General features: G+C 39.1%; 1 protein-coding gene across 1 annotated transcript; it reads left to right on the top strand.

The window, feature by feature from the left end:
• LOC148729206 (polycystin family receptor for egg jelly-like) lies at window positions 1-17,300 on the top strand. The gene is made up of 14 exons (XM_088763035.1): window positions 1-28; window positions 832-921; window positions 1,295-1,408; window positions 1,557-2,358; window positions 3,071-3,653; window positions 4,276-4,491; window positions 4,984-5,109; window positions 5,331-5,525; window positions 9,002-9,262; window positions 10,549-11,265; window positions 11,750-11,983; window positions 12,297-13,595; window positions 14,094-14,262; window positions 14,605-17,300. Exons 1-14 carry the CDS (start codon window positions 1-3, stop codon window positions 16,344-16,346), a joined length of 6,576 nt encoding a protein of 2,191 aa, XP_088619161.1. The 3' UTR covers window positions 16,347-17,300.

Below are 17,300 nucleotides of genomic sequence, written 5' to 3'. Positions count from 1 at the left end.
ATGTCAGGAACTGGAGCTGCATCGTATGGTAAGAAAGATGCTGTTTCGATATTCATGTTAAAATCATCAATCAGTGCATTTTGGGTGTTATAAAACCGAAACCTAACCACTCAAAACGAGTAACAAGAAGAGCAGAAATACCTTAAGGATAAAAAAGCACGTTTTACTTTTTGCAATTAGACGGCCCGTTCTCACCTTAAACACAAATTAAAGCGGTAACTTCGTAAGGTTAAGAATTTACACTGATCTTAAAAATGTACTTCAAATATTCCAGTGGTTAAGTTGAAAACTATCATCAGACAAGTATAGATTCAAATTGACAGACAGTCAGTCAGTCACACCGACAAAATGGTTGACTAATTGATAAGTGGACGAGAAGGCGAACGGGTGGACAGAAAGCAAAAGATGTTACGTTTTGGATGAAATATCAATATTTTTGTGCATCTCAGAGTGCAGCAACCACACCAACATAACCGACCCAACCCGGTCTGTGTCCCATAAAATAAGCAGTGAAGATGCAGATTGTGACAAAGGGAAACTTACTTCGGAAAGCTGGGTTCGCTCTATCGGGAGCAACCCACTACAGGCATACCATTGTGGAACAAATTCTCCGGGTTGGATTCGGGGTGCCCATCCTGCTGTTGCTGAAAGGGTTGTGCAACGACAACTCTGCTACCGTCATCTCGGCGAAGAATTTTCACTCATATAAAATTTCAATTCGGAACTGTGGCTCGTTTTTTGTTTACAAACCACCAGTAATAACGCGGTGTTATCTGCGACTTTGCACCAGTGTGTATGTATATTAATCACAATGATCAATGTTTCTTTTAGAACTCATAATAACATTGTCATACCAGCCTATATGGTTTGTAAGCCTGCTTAAGTTTCCAAGAATCACAAAACGAGAAATGAAGGAAAAGAGTAATGAATAAGAATTATTAAAAGGATCGTGCATCATACGTATTTAATACCGCAGTTCAAAATATATGAACTTCATATATTCACTGTATCTGATTGATCATCACGGGTTTATTGCGAATCAACTTAACGGCCTGCTCCCAGTTGGCTTGTTAGCTCAATTGATAGAGCGCTGCAGTAGTATCGCAGAGGTCAGTGGTTCGAGTCCCGTACAGGCCTGATTTTTTTCAGGTCTGATTTTCGCTATTGCATAAATAGCGCTATCTACTGCGAAGGATCGTGCATCATACGTATTTAATACCGCAGTTCAAAATATATGAACTTCATATATTCATTGTGTATACAGTGCTATTGAATTATTTATATGTCATTGCAGGTTGTCCAGAACATACTATATGCATCGAAACATTTTCCAATGCCTGTCTTAAATGCTGGTGTAGATATTTTAACCCTGGGGGTCAAGGAAATGATCCATGCAAAGGCCTAGAAGGTATGTTTTGAGAGACAATAACTTATGGGAGAGAAACAAAGTATTTCCTTTACTTTTTAAAGATGTCTTTTCTGCTCATTGAGTTGAAACTCCAACAGTGGCTTGGAAATTCGTTTTTGACTTCCTTTTTGTTCTTTTTCGTGTTTAGAGTATTTGAGAAAATCAGTGGACTCGATGGAGGTTATAATTTATGATACGAACACACATTCAAGAACACCACTGAAGTTTAGACGTGACCAGACGAGAACGCTAGTCGCATCTATAAATATCAAATCCTTTCTTCCAGAAAAAGCCTCGTTTTGTTGGAAAATTAGCAAAATTTCGTTTACGCCTTTCAACACTTCAGTTTCTGCTGAAACAGAGTTGATCGTAGACGACACTCTTGAACTATACATAAGTCCAAAACTACTGTCGACAGGACTTAAACTGGTAACGTTTGAGCTGCGAGATGTAAACGACTCCTTTTTGGCTGCACAGGACTTTGCTTTCATCGCTGTTGAAAGTGCACCTCTGGTAGTCGCTATTGCAGGAGGAACTGAAATTATCCGATCGAAACAGAGATCAATCTCTTTGGATGCCAGTTCTTCATATGACAGCGATTCGAGCACTGGAGCTTCCGTTGGAATGGATTATGACTGGTCTTGTTTGATAATAGCAAATCCTGATAAGATCTCCGATATTTATTCTCCACTATCTAACGTCACTTTTCCAGGCTCGAACAGTATATTTCCTACACTCGCCATCGCGGCTTCTGATGGAACACTCTTTCAGTTGCCAGACGATGTCTTTCTTAGACAAGTCGATGTAACAAAAGTTATATTAGACGCCACAAACATTACTGGCAACCAAACATACTATGTGGTTCTGAACGTAACCAAAGATATCCGCACAGCGAGTGCCCTACAGATTATTCATGTTCATGACGCAGACGTAATCGACATCCGAATTATGTTAGTATAGGATATGGATACAGAATCAAGCTATGTAAAAGAGCAAGGCTGGCCTCTGTGCTATTTGAAATCAAAGCAGCGTCCTCTTCAAGCACTAGCGCTCAGAATTAAAGTTTGTATATAATATTTCGAAATGTACCGCTCCGCACTCAGAAACAGCAAATCATAAAATCAGCTGAGAAGAAGTTAGTAATCACTATCGCTTAAATGATCCTTTACGACACAGAAAATACTTGTTCACCGAACAGGAGTTTAACAGAGGTGGATATTTACCGAGCCTCGAAGCAGTAAAACCCATTCACCAACACTGAGGGGAATAATTGTTTTAATATATAGCACACAGATACAAAAAAAAAAGTTTATTTCTTTCAATAAACCGAGAACTTGCTGGAAATAAAACTCCTAACAAGCGATTTTATTTCTTCTGCTGATGGAAGGTGAATAATATTCACCTTCAAACTAGCCAATCAGCACGCGCAAAAAAAAAGCACTATTTAACTGTGTGGTATTTATTGATGTTAAACACGGGACAATCATTTAAAAAGAGCGACATGATTTTGTATCTTAATTACAGTTCCTTTATGGACAAGCTTGGCGATGATAAACACATGCTTCGTTACAAATAGGAACCATCTTTACTCGAGGACTAAGTTGAAGAACCAATCATGAGGATTTGGTGGACGAGTATTTTAATTTTCTTATCTTTGCTTAGGTGCATCGTGAATTGTGACTCACCAGCCAGTGCATCATCTCGTATCTCGTTGAGAACTGATTGCAATTCAGTGCGTTGTCCTAAGTCCCTTAAATATCACTGGAGCCTGCTGAAAAACGATGGAAACTATTCTCACCCAAACTGGACTTTCCAGAAACACTTTGAATCTCTCCTGAGTACAAAAGCGGATTCGAAAAACCTTGTAATTAAAGGAAAAAAACTTGCAACCGGGTCTTCCTACAAAGTCAAGGTAGACGTTCAATCTTCGAACGGGTCACGTGGTTGGGCGGCATATCAATTTGACACATTGGCGGTTCCAACAGGAGGAGAATGTCATGGCACGCAGTTGGATAAGGAAGATGTAGGATCTTGGGTGAACATAACCTGTCAAGGTTGGAGAGATGAAAATATGCCTCTAAGCTATGAATTCTTCCAAGATGTAGAAGATGGAGAAGTCGATATGCTGTCCTATGGAGTTAGGCCTTATAGCGTTGTCCACATTCCACCCTCAGATGAAGACATCGTTCGTTTTAAGGTGGTAATAGTTAATGGTGTGGGAGCAGCAATAGGATTTTCTGTAAAGGTAATCATACTTTGATATGTAAAATAACCAAATAATAACAAAAATGATAATAGTAACCAAATCGATAAACCAACCTCATCATATTACATTCACTACCTGCCATAATAGTGATAACAGCTATAGTTTCCTCGTTTAACCCTCAGTCTCCCTGGAATGTCAAAACAGTATTAAGAAGACAAGTGATCAGAACAAAAAAAAAATGTCATTTAGGGGATTTTTCGTTGATCAAACTTCGTATGGATTGTATGGCAGACAGTAAGAAGAATTGCTAATACGATCTTGAGAATGAATGGGCTAACTCATTCATACACTTAATGCACCCTGATAATTCTGATCGATGTCTGTCCAAGTTCCGCGCACATCTTTGGTACTACACCACATGATAGGTTGCAACTAGTCACGCTATATATTTGAAAACAATCACTTACCTTGTGAACAGCTTGACAACGGTGCATTACTCTTATGAACAGTTAACCATCTAGATTAAAAATAAACACATTTTGAAAGGTAAATTTCATGGCATCCTTAAAATTTTTCCAGATAGATATTTTTTCTCATCGCACGTCTGTTCAAATATAGCAACTTCACTCTGTGTTTTGTTTTGTTTTGCTTTTTTTCGCAGCTAAATCAGTCTTCTTCGTTGCTAGAAGAAAAGGTAAACCTCAACGAGCCCTTTAACGAGTTTTATAATGTTTCGAAGCTGCAGGGACAACTTTCGGATATGGGTAATTATTTTGCTATGGGAAATGTCAATATGGCTTTTCAAGAAGCAGGCAAACTTCTCTACTCACTCAATAGGGTCGCAGAGCAAGGCGGCGGAAATGGGAATATACTTCAGGTAAGTTCAGTGGACTGCATATAACACAAGTAGTTTTGGAGGTTGTAGTAATGATAGGTATTATAAGATCGTATTTGATGGTGCCCATAGGGCCAACGTGTGGCTTCTTGACCGCACAATAGTATCTCCAGATGAGTAACAAAACCAATCACCATAGTTTCTCTCCGCATAAAAGAGACAAGCGCGAAAAGAAAATCACAACTTAGCTCCTTATTGAGATCGCAACATTTTGAAAGAATGTATCAGCTATATAGAGGTTTTTAAAGTTGCAAACAAAATCCTATTTGATTTAGCAGCCGAATCCCCACCATAAACAACACACGCAATAATCGACGCACAAACACTTTTTCTGTGGTAGGACCCCCATTTCATTATTTCTTTTAGAATTGCCCACAAATGCCATTTAAGACGCTTATGGGCTGGTGGATAAAACATCGCATGGTTGCTTAATGTTAGCTCTTGTTCAATATGTAATGTTTATCCCTGCTGCAGATGAAAAATCACATTATTTCCAATATATTTGAAGTACGGATTGACAGAATAGAGAGGTTAGTCATGGTTGCTACCATTCTGAAAAAGGCCACAAAGGGTGACGCCCTCGTCTCACACAATGAAACGGTAGGATACTGAAATCCATTACATCAATTTCTTTATAAAACATTATTTTAAAAACGTGACTTTTTCAATGTTCTGATCTATGCGTCTTTTGAGGTGGAGGACTTTGTGAGATTTTAAGACATAATTGAAATCCAATTTGACAGATAAGAAAAAAGTTCGCATAGGGAAGAAGTCTGCACACAAGCTTTAACTATATTCATTACTATCAATTTTTTTTGCAGAGAGCTTTATTGGACAAACTTGAGGATTTAACCGACTGGCTTTTACCACAAAATGTGAGGAACAGCAACCCTGAAACCCGCCTTCTTCGCGACGGATGTAGATTGCTATTGTCTTGTGTCACAAATATCATGGATTCTAGCTCCAGCAAACTTCTTACAGCTAATCAGTCTGCCAACTTTGATGGAGACGAAGAGGTATTTCTCAAATAGCATGTATCTCGAAACTTTCAGTAAGGGCCACATCTAACGAATTTCATTAAACGAGGACGTTATTAAATGAACTCGACACTTTCAGTAGCGTATTTGGTTTTAGTATATACTAAAACAGTGGATAGCGACGACGCATTCCCTGAAAACACAAAGAAAGCGCCTAAATTTGGTTTGGCCGTGTTTAAAGGCAATGGTGTAAGTTTTTAACCCGGAGTTTATCGATAAAAACCAATGAGAAAGGTTTTGTTTACAAATGCAAATTACGTATGATGCACGATCCTCGCAGTAGATAGCGCAATTTAAGCAATAGCGAAAATCAGACCTGAAAAAAATCAGGCCTGTACGGGACTCGAACCACTGACCTCTGCGATACTACTGCAGCGTTCTACCAATTGAGCTAACAAGCCAACTGGGAGCAGGCCGTTAAGTTGATTCATAATAAACCCGTGAAAGTGATAAATAAGATACAATGAATATATGAAGATCATATATTTTGAACTGCGGTATTAGATACGTATGATGCACGATCCTCGCAGTAGATAGCGCTATTTAAGCAATAGCGAAAATCAGACCTGAAAAAAAAAAAAAAAAAAAAATCAGGCCTGTACGGGACTCGAACCACTGACCTATGCGATACTAGTGCAGTGCTCTACCAATTGAGCTAACAAGCCAACTGGGAGCAGGTCGTTAAGTTGACTTGACTACCAGTTGGCTTGTTAGCTCAGTTGGTAGAGCGCTGCAGTAGTATCGCAGAGGTCAGTGGTTCGAGTCCCGTACAGGCCTGATTTTTTTCAGGTCTGATTTTCGCTATTGCTTAAATAGCGCTATCTACTGCGAGGATCGTGCATCATACGTATCTAATACCGCAGTTCAAAATATATGATCTTCATATATTCATTGTATCTTATTTATCACTTTCACGGGTTTATTATGAATCAACTTAACGGCCTGCTCCCAGTTGGCTTGTTAGCTCAATTGGTAGAGCGCTGCAGTAGTATCGCAGAGGTCAGTGGTTCGAGTCCCGTACAGGCCTGATTTTTTTCAGGTCTGGTTTTCGCTATTGCTTAAATTGCGCTATCTACTGCGAGGACCGTGCATCATACGTATTTAATACAGCAGTTCAAAATATATGATCTTCATATATTCATTGTATCTTAAATGGAAATTAATCTTACGTAATCTCACTTGTTGACTTCCGCGCGTGAAAATGTTGGAATCGTTGCTGGAATGTATGAATTAAAATACCTTTTTGGTGGTGTATATTATCTCACTGTTTTAGTATATAATAAAACAACTATTCACCTCAGTGTCGGTGGTTAGCGGTGGATATTTACCTCGCCGCTTCGCGGCTCAGTAAATATCCACCACTAACCACCTCCACTTCGGTAGAGTATCGAAATTGTAAATTGGCCGCCGTAAAGAGTTAAAAAGCTGACGTTTCGAGCGTTAGCCCTTGTCAGAGCAAGTGGGAGAATTATGGATTGTGTGTGGGTTTATATAGGCGCAAATTTTTGATTGAAGGCTACGGTTTATGTGCTCAGTAATGTGTATTGCAAACCTACAGACTGACATGCTACTTGTTGTATTCATCTTCGCATCCATCTTATGTCAAGAATCCCATTCCCTTTTCTCAGTTTCTAAGCCTTCCTCGTTTATGTAGTAATGACTTTGATTTTTTCCGAAAATCAGAGTCATGTGCCAGTTTTTCGAAAAACGTGGTTATTCTGTTTCTGTCGTTCAAGCGGGTCAACACCGCGCTCAACTTATTGATCGATAGTCAGCACTACAAACATCACAGAAGAAAAATTCCGATCGCATTCCATTCACTCTCACACTTCACCCTAACAACCATTCAGTTAAATCCATTATTCTTAAAAACCTTAAATTACTTCAAAACGATCCGGAGACTAGTACTATCTTTTCGCAACCTCCATTCATTTCATTCAAACGCGACAAAAACATAGGCAATTTTTTGGTCAGAAGTTCATTCCAAACTAATTACCAACCCCACAATTTTAAATGCGCTCGCGCACGGTGCAAAACTTGTCCTTTCATTCACAACGCTGAGAAAAGATCGGGACCCAAACAATCTGTTAAGATCACTGATCACTGCACGTGCACCTCCGCCAACGTCATCTCTTGCATAACTTGCACTTATTGCAAAAAGCTAAACATCGGCGAAACAGAAAGACGACTAGGTGATCGATTGCGAGAACACCTTCGCGACATAGAAAGGAATGACGAGGACGCATCAAAACCATGTCGCCAGAAACTTTAATCTACCTAATCATTTTAAACAGCATATGGCAATCTGCGGTCTTTCCTTACATTTAGGTAGCTCAGAAAGCCGCAAACTCTTGAATAAAAGTTTATCTTTCAAATCGGCACTCTTAACCCCCTAGATATCAACAAACGCTTTTCATTCTACTAATTTATTCGTGTCCCCATCAAAAGCGTAGCTCCACTTTCTGCATATAAACTCACACACATCCCACAATTTCTCCATTCGCTCTGACAAAAGGCTAACGCTCGAAATGTCAGGTTTTTAACTCTTTGCGGTGGACAATTTGCAATTTCAACTCAGTTGACATAACCAAATTACCTTGTTAGCCCCACCGACGCAGCACCACAGTTTCTTAAGGAACTTATCTCTTTTATTCACATACTTTCAGTAGAGACCGCATTAAACAAAAAGTTGTAAGACGTGGTGTTTTGGCCAGTGACTTTTGATTCATGCATGCAAGATATTCACCGTACCGGACTAATTGCAATGAAGAGTCTAGAGAAAGAATTATGAAATAATTTTAGGAAAAGCAGAAGGCCATGCTATTGTTTTTGTCCCATAGAAAACAAAAGATAGGGAAACGGCCTTGAATTCTTTACCGAAATGCAGGCTTAGGGATTATGACAACACGTGCCAAACTCCATAGCAGTAAAATACTGACCTGTATCAAAATTAATTTTGGTTTTTTCAACTGAGTTGACAAAGGGCTAATAATCAAAACCACAGCTTTTAAACTCTTTACGGTGGCCAATCTACATTATAAACTCAGTTGATAAATCCAAAATTACTTAGTCACTCCCACCGAAGCAGCACCTCAGTTTCTTTAGAAACTTACCCCTTTATTCATTTAACAGAAATAAGGAGATGGAAAACTACAGTGTAATCACGCATCAGATCTTTAACGATTCCAGGGAAAAGGAAATCGGCAATTAACCACTCAACACGGTCCGACAAACTTTAAGATAATATCAATTCTTGGGTATGCAAGAGGAACACTAATTATCCCGCTCCCTTCTCTTCAAGTTGAAGAAATCTTCTTTACCCACGGGCAATTTTTCTCAGATGCTTTTTGCTCATATTGCCGCTTTTATTCCTATTCGTCCCTCCCCTCTTTTTTAAGTTTTTTCCCATCCCAGCGTTATAATATGATAATGTAAGTTACTGAACTTCTCTTTAGATAGACATTGGAAAGATAATCTCAGCCCGTTGTCAGAAGTTGACAGAAGTTATTACCAACGTATTACTATCGTTCAAGTTGCCTGGAGAAGAATACAGTACCATTCGCAATGGACTTCAATCGACTACACTCGGCAAACATGAATCAAGTGAATTGAGCCTTTTAGAAATCAGCGATGGAGAAGCCAGTTTTGTGTTCCCTCATCTGGATGACATAGCGTTGAAAAGTTGGATTGGTGACGTCTCTGAAGTTGGGGTAGAAGTAAGTAATCGTTCCAGCGAATAAAGTGAAATTTGTTGACTTTTAAAGCTCTCCATGGCTTAGCGCTAGTATATCTTAGTGATATTATATCATTCAAAGGCGATTCTGATTACAATTTAAGATCAAATTTTAGTAATTTATTAGCTCGCCCGACAATTAGATCTGCCATGACTACTGGAGACAGAGCTTTTTCGGTAGCTGCCCTATTTTTATGGAACTCTATTCCGGAAAGCCTAAGGGCTGTAAGTAGTACAAATATTTTTAAGAAACAACTGAAAACGTATCTTTTTAAACAAGCATACTGTTCATTGCGTGAACATTTTTTAGACTAGGTACTGTATAGATTTTTTATTGCTTTTTAATTCATTATTAAAATATAATTTTGTTTTCATTTTGTAATTTAACTTTCACATTCAACGCGGTTTCTTTTAGATATTTTTTAACTTATTGCAAAGCGCATTAGATCATCTACTTATAATGAATTTTTTGCTATAGAAGTATTAAATTTATTATTATTATTTATTATGTTCGTTAATGGCAATATGTTACTACAGCGGTACTGTAGTAAACGATTTGTAAGGTCAGCGGTTGTCCCCAATTTTCCGGGTAACCACTCAACCACGAGTGTGGCCATGTTTTTCTCATCACAAGTGTGATGCGTAGTTTTCCATCAATGCGATCTTCTGGCCATCTGCATTTCTAAAGCAGAACTTAAGTTGTTATCTGAAGATTAAAGTGTTGATCTTGACAGTAACAACGCTAGTATTTTTATCGTGGAAACTCCTTCAGACCTAGCAAGTGCGACTTTCGGGGGCAGCCACACAATAACTGTGTTGAAATAGAGGCTTGAAGTAGCATGAAAAAAACACTGCAGTACTGATGAATGGCTGATGAACAATGTCACATGGAGGAAAAGCGTCCTCCCAATATCTCACCATCTCATGAAGGAAGGTACAGCGGATGTTTTGTAATGATTCTGAGCCGGTTTCTTCGTCAACTCAACCTTCTTTTCCTTTATCTACATTTATTATACTGCATACCTTCATAACAATCCATGTACATTTACGATGAGGATTAGTCGCATTATCCATGCTAAGTTTCGAGTATCCTGTCTCACTCACCTTCAAGACTTTTGTAGTTCAGTTTGTTGCGCATAGAAACGCGAAATCAGAAGAGGCTGCGGTTCGTATACTGAAATGAGAATCACATTATTCGTCACCCTACGCTAATGGAAAATATTTTACTTTATTATCTTTACTTTTTACTTTCTTTTTGGTACCTTGCAGATGATCAACTATCATTTCAACCCGTATGCGACAGACAATAGCAGCAGTAGAATCAGATCAAACGTTGTCAGCCTTGTCCTAAAAGACGAGACGGGGAAAGCTCTAAACACAACTGAACTACCTTCATATATACAAATCGCTATTCCAGTGACAAATTATGCTCCCGGAAACAGTACTGGCTCGGATCATTTCTTAAATCCTGGAAGGATGCAATATCACGTGGTAACCGTACGTGAGGTCAATACTACCGTGAAACTAACCATTACGACCAAAACGGCTTCTTTTCTTACTGTGTATGTAAAATTTGCTGAACAGCCAACTAAGACATCCTACGATGAGATGATTTACTCATCTGCAGAGGAACGATTAAACAGCACGGGCATTGATTGTGAATTAGGAGAGGCGTGCACTCATAATATCACCATGGAGTGCAGATATTCGGGTAAATATTACTTTGGTCTATTGGAGATCAGTAAGTCTCGAACAGAATTGCCACAGTCAAGGAGTAGACGATCCATTCTGCCAGAGCGAGCCACGCGAGAGAAGTGCGTAAAGTTTAAGGATCCTCCTCCAACAGTTCCCCCTAAAGGAGAGTACGTCAGTCTTGTCCCTCAGTACGACTTTAATAGATCAGTTAACTATAGTGTGCAAGTGGAGACTATATGGTGTGCATTTTGGTCTGAGAATAAACAAAGATGGACAAACAAAGGATGCAAGGTGAGAGAGAATACACAGAAAACATGAAATGAGCCATTCATTGGCAAAGAAAAACATCCGAGACCTTATTACGCAGGTTATTCAAGCATTTGTAAGCTCTCTGTGGGATTGGAAATTAAACGAAGAGTTTTATAGTCACTAGCATGTCATAGATTTAAACCATTAAGCAACTTGGTTGTATCTATAGCAGTATAAAACTGATTCTTGAGTTAAAATAAGTAAGTATAAATTTGTTACTGCTACTCAACAAAAAAACACAAACATTTTTCTCATTTGTCGGAGAATAAAGTACTCGCACGTACTTGCAACAGCTCTGAATCGCCTTCAGAGCGAAATAACCTGAAAGTAACTGGAAATTCCCCTTGCAAAGTCCATTTAAAATTTGCTGAAGGTGAGATGAGAGTCTTTTTTACAGAAAATATCGTAATAGTAGCCACATAAAGGGTATTTTAACTGAGGCAGGAATTAATGGACTGATCCACAGGTGAGCCGAGAATCAAGCCATTCTTCTCTGAAATGTCTCTGTAATCACTTAACTGCATTTGGAGGAGACATTCTTGTTGCGCCAAATACCATTGACTTTCAACTGGTCCAGCAGGCCTTTGACGATGTGGATCCTAATGACCTCCTTGTCTTAACAGTATTGTGTTCTACTTTTCTGATTTACTTTCTTGTTTTGGTGAAAGCTCGCAGGGCTGATAAAGAGGATGCCTCGAAGGTTGGTTTAAAATAAAAGATGATAGTAAGGATACTGTCTACATAAATGAACCAATTTCTTTGCAATCAGTTGTTTCTGAAGTTTGCTATAAAGGACGTTTTATGAACTGAGTTAAAAATAAACTTTCATTTTATATATTTACTAGATCAATTTCAACGATAGTGTGCAAATTTAAATTTGAATGACACTTGCGTATCAACGATGTTATTTATATCAATCATTTATTCTTTGAATACGTTTGTCTAAGAGGCAGCACTCCTGTCAGAGATTTTAACGGTGATTAAGTTTCACTTAATTCGCTTTTTTTTTCAAGGACAGTCCTATGATACCCTTGTTGGAGCATCAAAACGGTTATTACAAGTACGAGGTATCCATTACCACTGGTGGATGGAAATATTGTGGTACCACTGCTAATGTATCCATGACTCTTCATGGGACTAAAAATACCAGTGAGGTTATCAAACTGACATGTGACATCCCGTACGACAGGAAGCTGTTTTCTGAAGGGAACACTGATAATTTCCTCCTTCGACAGAATATGCCGCTGGGTGAGATATTTTGTGTGCAGATCGGCCATGACATTTCTGGCGAGGACCCATCCTGGTTTATCAGTGAGATCTTAGCTGTGGATTGTCAAACAGGACAGCAATGGCTCTTTAGCTGTCACCGCTGGCTTGCGCTAGAGAGAGATGATGGTGAAACAACCAGGAGATTTTATGCAGATGACTTTAAAGAAGACGAAGAATTTAAACGAACGTTCAGTGTACTACGAAGAAATGGCTTCGCTGATGATCATTTGTGGTTGTCAGTGATTAAGAAGCAGCCAAGGAATCACTTTACTCGAGTTCAACGAGCATCCTGCTGTTGGAGCCTTCTCATGTTGTCAATGGTAACATCCGCCATGTTTTATGAAACAGCGAACCTCTCAGAGAGAAAAATACAGGTTGGACCCTTTTCACTGACTCGGAGTCAACTTGTCATTGCCTTGGAAAGTGCCTTGATTGTTGTGCCTGCAAGTCTGCTAATTGTGGTTTTGTTTCGTAAAAGCGAACCTAGGATAAATACACAAGGGAGGCGGTATCAATTGGAGAAAAGCAAGAGAAAAACATCGTGTTCACTACCTCATTTTTGTGTATATATTGCATGGTTTCTCTGTGTAAGTACTGCAATCACCTCTGCCCTTTTCACAGCGTTTTACTCTCTTACGTGGGGAGGAGAGAAGTCGGCACGTTGGTTAACAACTGTTGTGCTTTCGCTTACTGGAGATGTTATAATCTCCCAGCCCATCAAGATTCTTATCGTATCCATCATTATAGCCTCGCGGTGTGGTTGCAGTAGAAGGAAAACGAAGGAAGCTACCTCGACGAACGGGCGTGACGGGGAGGAACTAGCTAGTGTTGTGGATCTTTCTTCCTTAGATGTTGAGCGTGCAAGAAAGTTTAAGATAAACGAGAGAAAAATGTATGCTTACTTCAAGGAACTCGTCTTTTCGATGACATTCTTTACACTTTTATTGATTGTCTGTTATGGAGACAAAAGTGACCATAGATACAAACTTTATGCCGCCACAGAGGGAAGCTTTCAGTTCTTCGATAATATGGGCAGTTATAAGGTGCGTTTCTTTCGATGGCATATCCCCACCAACTAGGGTATCACACATAACATTTTATCTCAAACTTGTTACAGTTGAACAGGAGGCTATGTGTCCTGTAAAACCGAAAAGGAGCAGAACCTGGATCTCCTTGTACTTAGTCAAAATTTCCAGAGTTCGCTTTTTGGAATTCACCAATTCTTGTTCCCTGTTTGCATTTGCGATGAAAATTTAAATGGTTATAGATACCTTTTGAGAACATACTAACCTTAAAAGAGAAGACTAACCATGATATAAATTAATTATCAGTTCTTAGCCGTTTAACTATTTAACTAGTGATAAGAAGAAAGAATCATCCACCGTTTTACAGCAGTCATATTTCACGTTGGTTGTATTTTTGTTTTGGAAAAGAAAAAAGCTCATCATCATTTTCTAATGATTCTGGATACTCTGTTAGCGCAGCTATTGAAGACGGTTTTATTTTCTTTGTACAGTCAATGTTCTATTTTATTTTTACAGATTACCAATGCCACTCAGTTTTGGGGTTGGGTGGAAAACATTTTCACGCCAGCAGTTTTTACAAACAATTGGTACAATGGGCAAGAAGAAAAAGTTTCAGAATATGTTGGAAACAAACGATCACTCTTGGTCGGAATGCCTCGTCTGAGACAACTCAGGGTCAAAAAAAGTAAGTTTATCGTTAGTCAAAAGAGACAATTCTGGTGTGAATTTCTTATCTGAAATTTTGCGAACTACAACAAGCTGCAGGAAAATGATGACCACATCATACGAAAGTTACAACTTTGTCACAACTTTCAGAATGTCGCAACAGGTTAATGTATTAATATGACCTTCAGGGACACAGAAATAATTGAAGTAAAGTGAATTTAGCGTACGTGGATTGAGCAAATAACTCATGATAATTTCATCCAAGATGAGCTCCAGCAAACGTACCAAAGAGTGGATGTAAAATAATGAAAACAGCCATTCTCAAGTACGGAAACGTTTCTCTCTGTCTTTCTCTTTACAGAATCCTGTGAAGTTCACGAACTGTTTAAAGACACTTTCAAATCTTGTTTCGATTCGTACTCCTCCACAAAGGAGGAAAAAGGAACTTGGATTTACTCCAATAGCTCTTCAGTCCTGTGCCCAGAAAATTGGGAATATGATGCAGACAGAAGGTTTGGCGGCTTTGATTCTTGGGGTCGTTTTGCTGTTTACAATGGTGGAGGATACATAGCCAGTTTAGGATACAACACGTTTACAGCTGAAATAGTTATCAACGATTTAAAAGAAAACCACTGGATTGATCAGCAGACCAGAGCCGTGCTGTTGGAGTTCTCACTGTATAATCCACCAAGTAACCTTCTAGCAGTCATGACTTACTACTTCGAAGTCCTTCCATCTGGCTTTGCAGGAACGTTCAAGAGCTGTAGGATCTTATCTCTGAGTGCAACAAACCCTCAGGCTCATAGCACTTATCTGCTGTTTGTGTTGTTGTTCAGCATTCTACTCGTTTGCTTCTTCTTTGTCCAATGTGTCAAATTCTACCGTCGAAAGTGTTCTTATTTCAATTCGGTGTGGAATTTTTTGGATATGTTGCAGATACTCTCTTCGTCATCAGCGATGTTACTGCAATATATGCGGACCAAGGTGGCCACAAAAACGTTCGAAACGTTGAAAGAAAACCCTTTTCTTCCAGTCAGCTTCCATCGTGTATTAAGTTTGCTTGAGTTAGAAGAAGCTGCTATTTGTTTGGCGACCGTGATTGCTACACTACGTCTTCTGAAATGCTTTTATTTCAACCCACAGATCATAGTTTTTACCTGGACACTTCGTAGATTGTTTAAACCAATAGCTTCCTTTTTCATGGTGTTTTTTATAGCAACAATGGCCCATGCACTATTGGGTTTCATCGCTTTTGGATCCAGTGTAAGCATGTTTGCCTTAGTGCATAACGCTATTTTCAGTCAGTTTTTAATGCTCTTGGGACAACCAATCCCACTGAATGAACTAAAGGAGACAAACCCAATAGTAGGACGTCTCTTCTTTCTCACTTTCGTCTCCGGCGCGGTTATAATCATCTTTAACATGTTTATCGCTATAATAAATGAATATTATGCCGACTCGAGCGCTGACAAAGGAGGGGAGGATTATGAGCTTGCACAATTCATAATTGAGAGAATTCTGGAGACTGTATTGGGACAGAAATCTAAGAAAGACCAGACGTGGAGAAAACACGAGCTTTTTGAGCCAGATTCTCTTCTAGAGGAAAGTTCCTCTAGAGGAGTTCCAGATGGTGACTCTTCACCTGAGTGGACACCAGTCATGTACCGCAGCTGCACACAGCAAATATCCAAGAAAGGAAGATCTCGAGTAAACAATAGTGAAGACCTTATAGAGTGTTTAGTTTGGGAAACGTACGGACCAGAACATTTACTGGTGAGAAGTTCCACAAATGAAAAAGGATTTACAAGAGTTGATCTGAATAAACTTTCTGGCTACGTCGCCGACGCAAGACGATACAAAATTATGACAGATTGGGATGCATTGGGCGATTACCACGAACATGACGATGAAGGAGACTCTTATGATGATGAAGATCATTATGACGAAGTTGACATTGAAATAAGTTCTAGTGGCGATAGCGGTGAACACGAGGATTCTAACAGCAGTGATAGTGAAGATACGGATGAAAAAGACCCTCAGAACGAGGAAAAAACAAATCGAAACAAACATGTCCGTTTTGTGATATGTGAAAAATTTCCTTAACGTTTTCTCTTATTTACCATGACGAAATCTGCTAACTATTGAAGCTTATTGAAAAGATCCCGTGCCCTAAATACCTATCTACTTTCCAGCTGATAATTTTGGTCTGTGCTGGTGCATGACTTACGGCTTGGCATGATCTTGGTCCTAGCCAGGCAAAGAGCCTCCCTCTTACGCGAGGGTTGAGGGTGTACGAATGCCAAAAGTAAATGGGTCAGCGCTGAATATAGGAAACTTTACTTTTTTGGTATATGGCAAAAATATTTCATATTTACAGAATGAATTTTCGTCGGCAATGGTGTCATCTCAGTCGAAAGTCTAGAGACGCGAATTCACAGTACGCCCAAGGTAGCTGCTTACCACGGGTTGAGCAATTTGCGGATGTAATTCAGTACGAATGTGCCAGATTTTAACTAAAGGCCACTCTGATAATTTACTAAAGGCCACTCTGATACAGAAAAGGGCGCTTAAGATAATTTTCCCATGTGCCGATAGTTACTCAGAAGCCCTCGAGTTAGCACGGGTGGAGACCCTTGCGTATAGAAGAGATAAGATATGTAAAGAGCATATGTGCAAAATGAAGGACGCAAACCACCCTCTCCATCCTCTTCTACCAACACGCTTAGACGATACCTGTCCCTATAACCTCAGACACAAATCAGACCAGTTGTATCTTTACAGAAACGTTACTACCTGTAGAACGAAGCGCACCGAAGACTTTTTAACTTTTAAGTATTTTAAACAAATGTGATGTATGTTCCGTGTGGTGTATATAACTTGTACTTAATGTATACAGAAATGTACATAGTCGTTCTTCTTAATAAGTTTTCATTTTATCATAACTCGTTAATTCAGTAAGTTACTGCAAGGGAGTTTAATAAACCATTATTATTGATAGTATAATGTTGATGATTTCTTTGATCTATATAATCCTAAATAAAATACGTTAAAATGCTA

The sequence above is a fragment of the Stylophora pistillata genome, chromosome 6, assembly GCF_964205215.1.
Source record: "Stylophora pistillata chromosome 6, jaStyPist1.2, whole genome shotgun sequence".
Classification (NCBI taxonomy): Eukaryota; Metazoa; Cnidaria; class Anthozoa; order Scleractinia; family Pocilloporidae; genus Stylophora; species Stylophora pistillata.
This window is presented reverse-complemented; position numbering and strand designations above follow the sequence as displayed.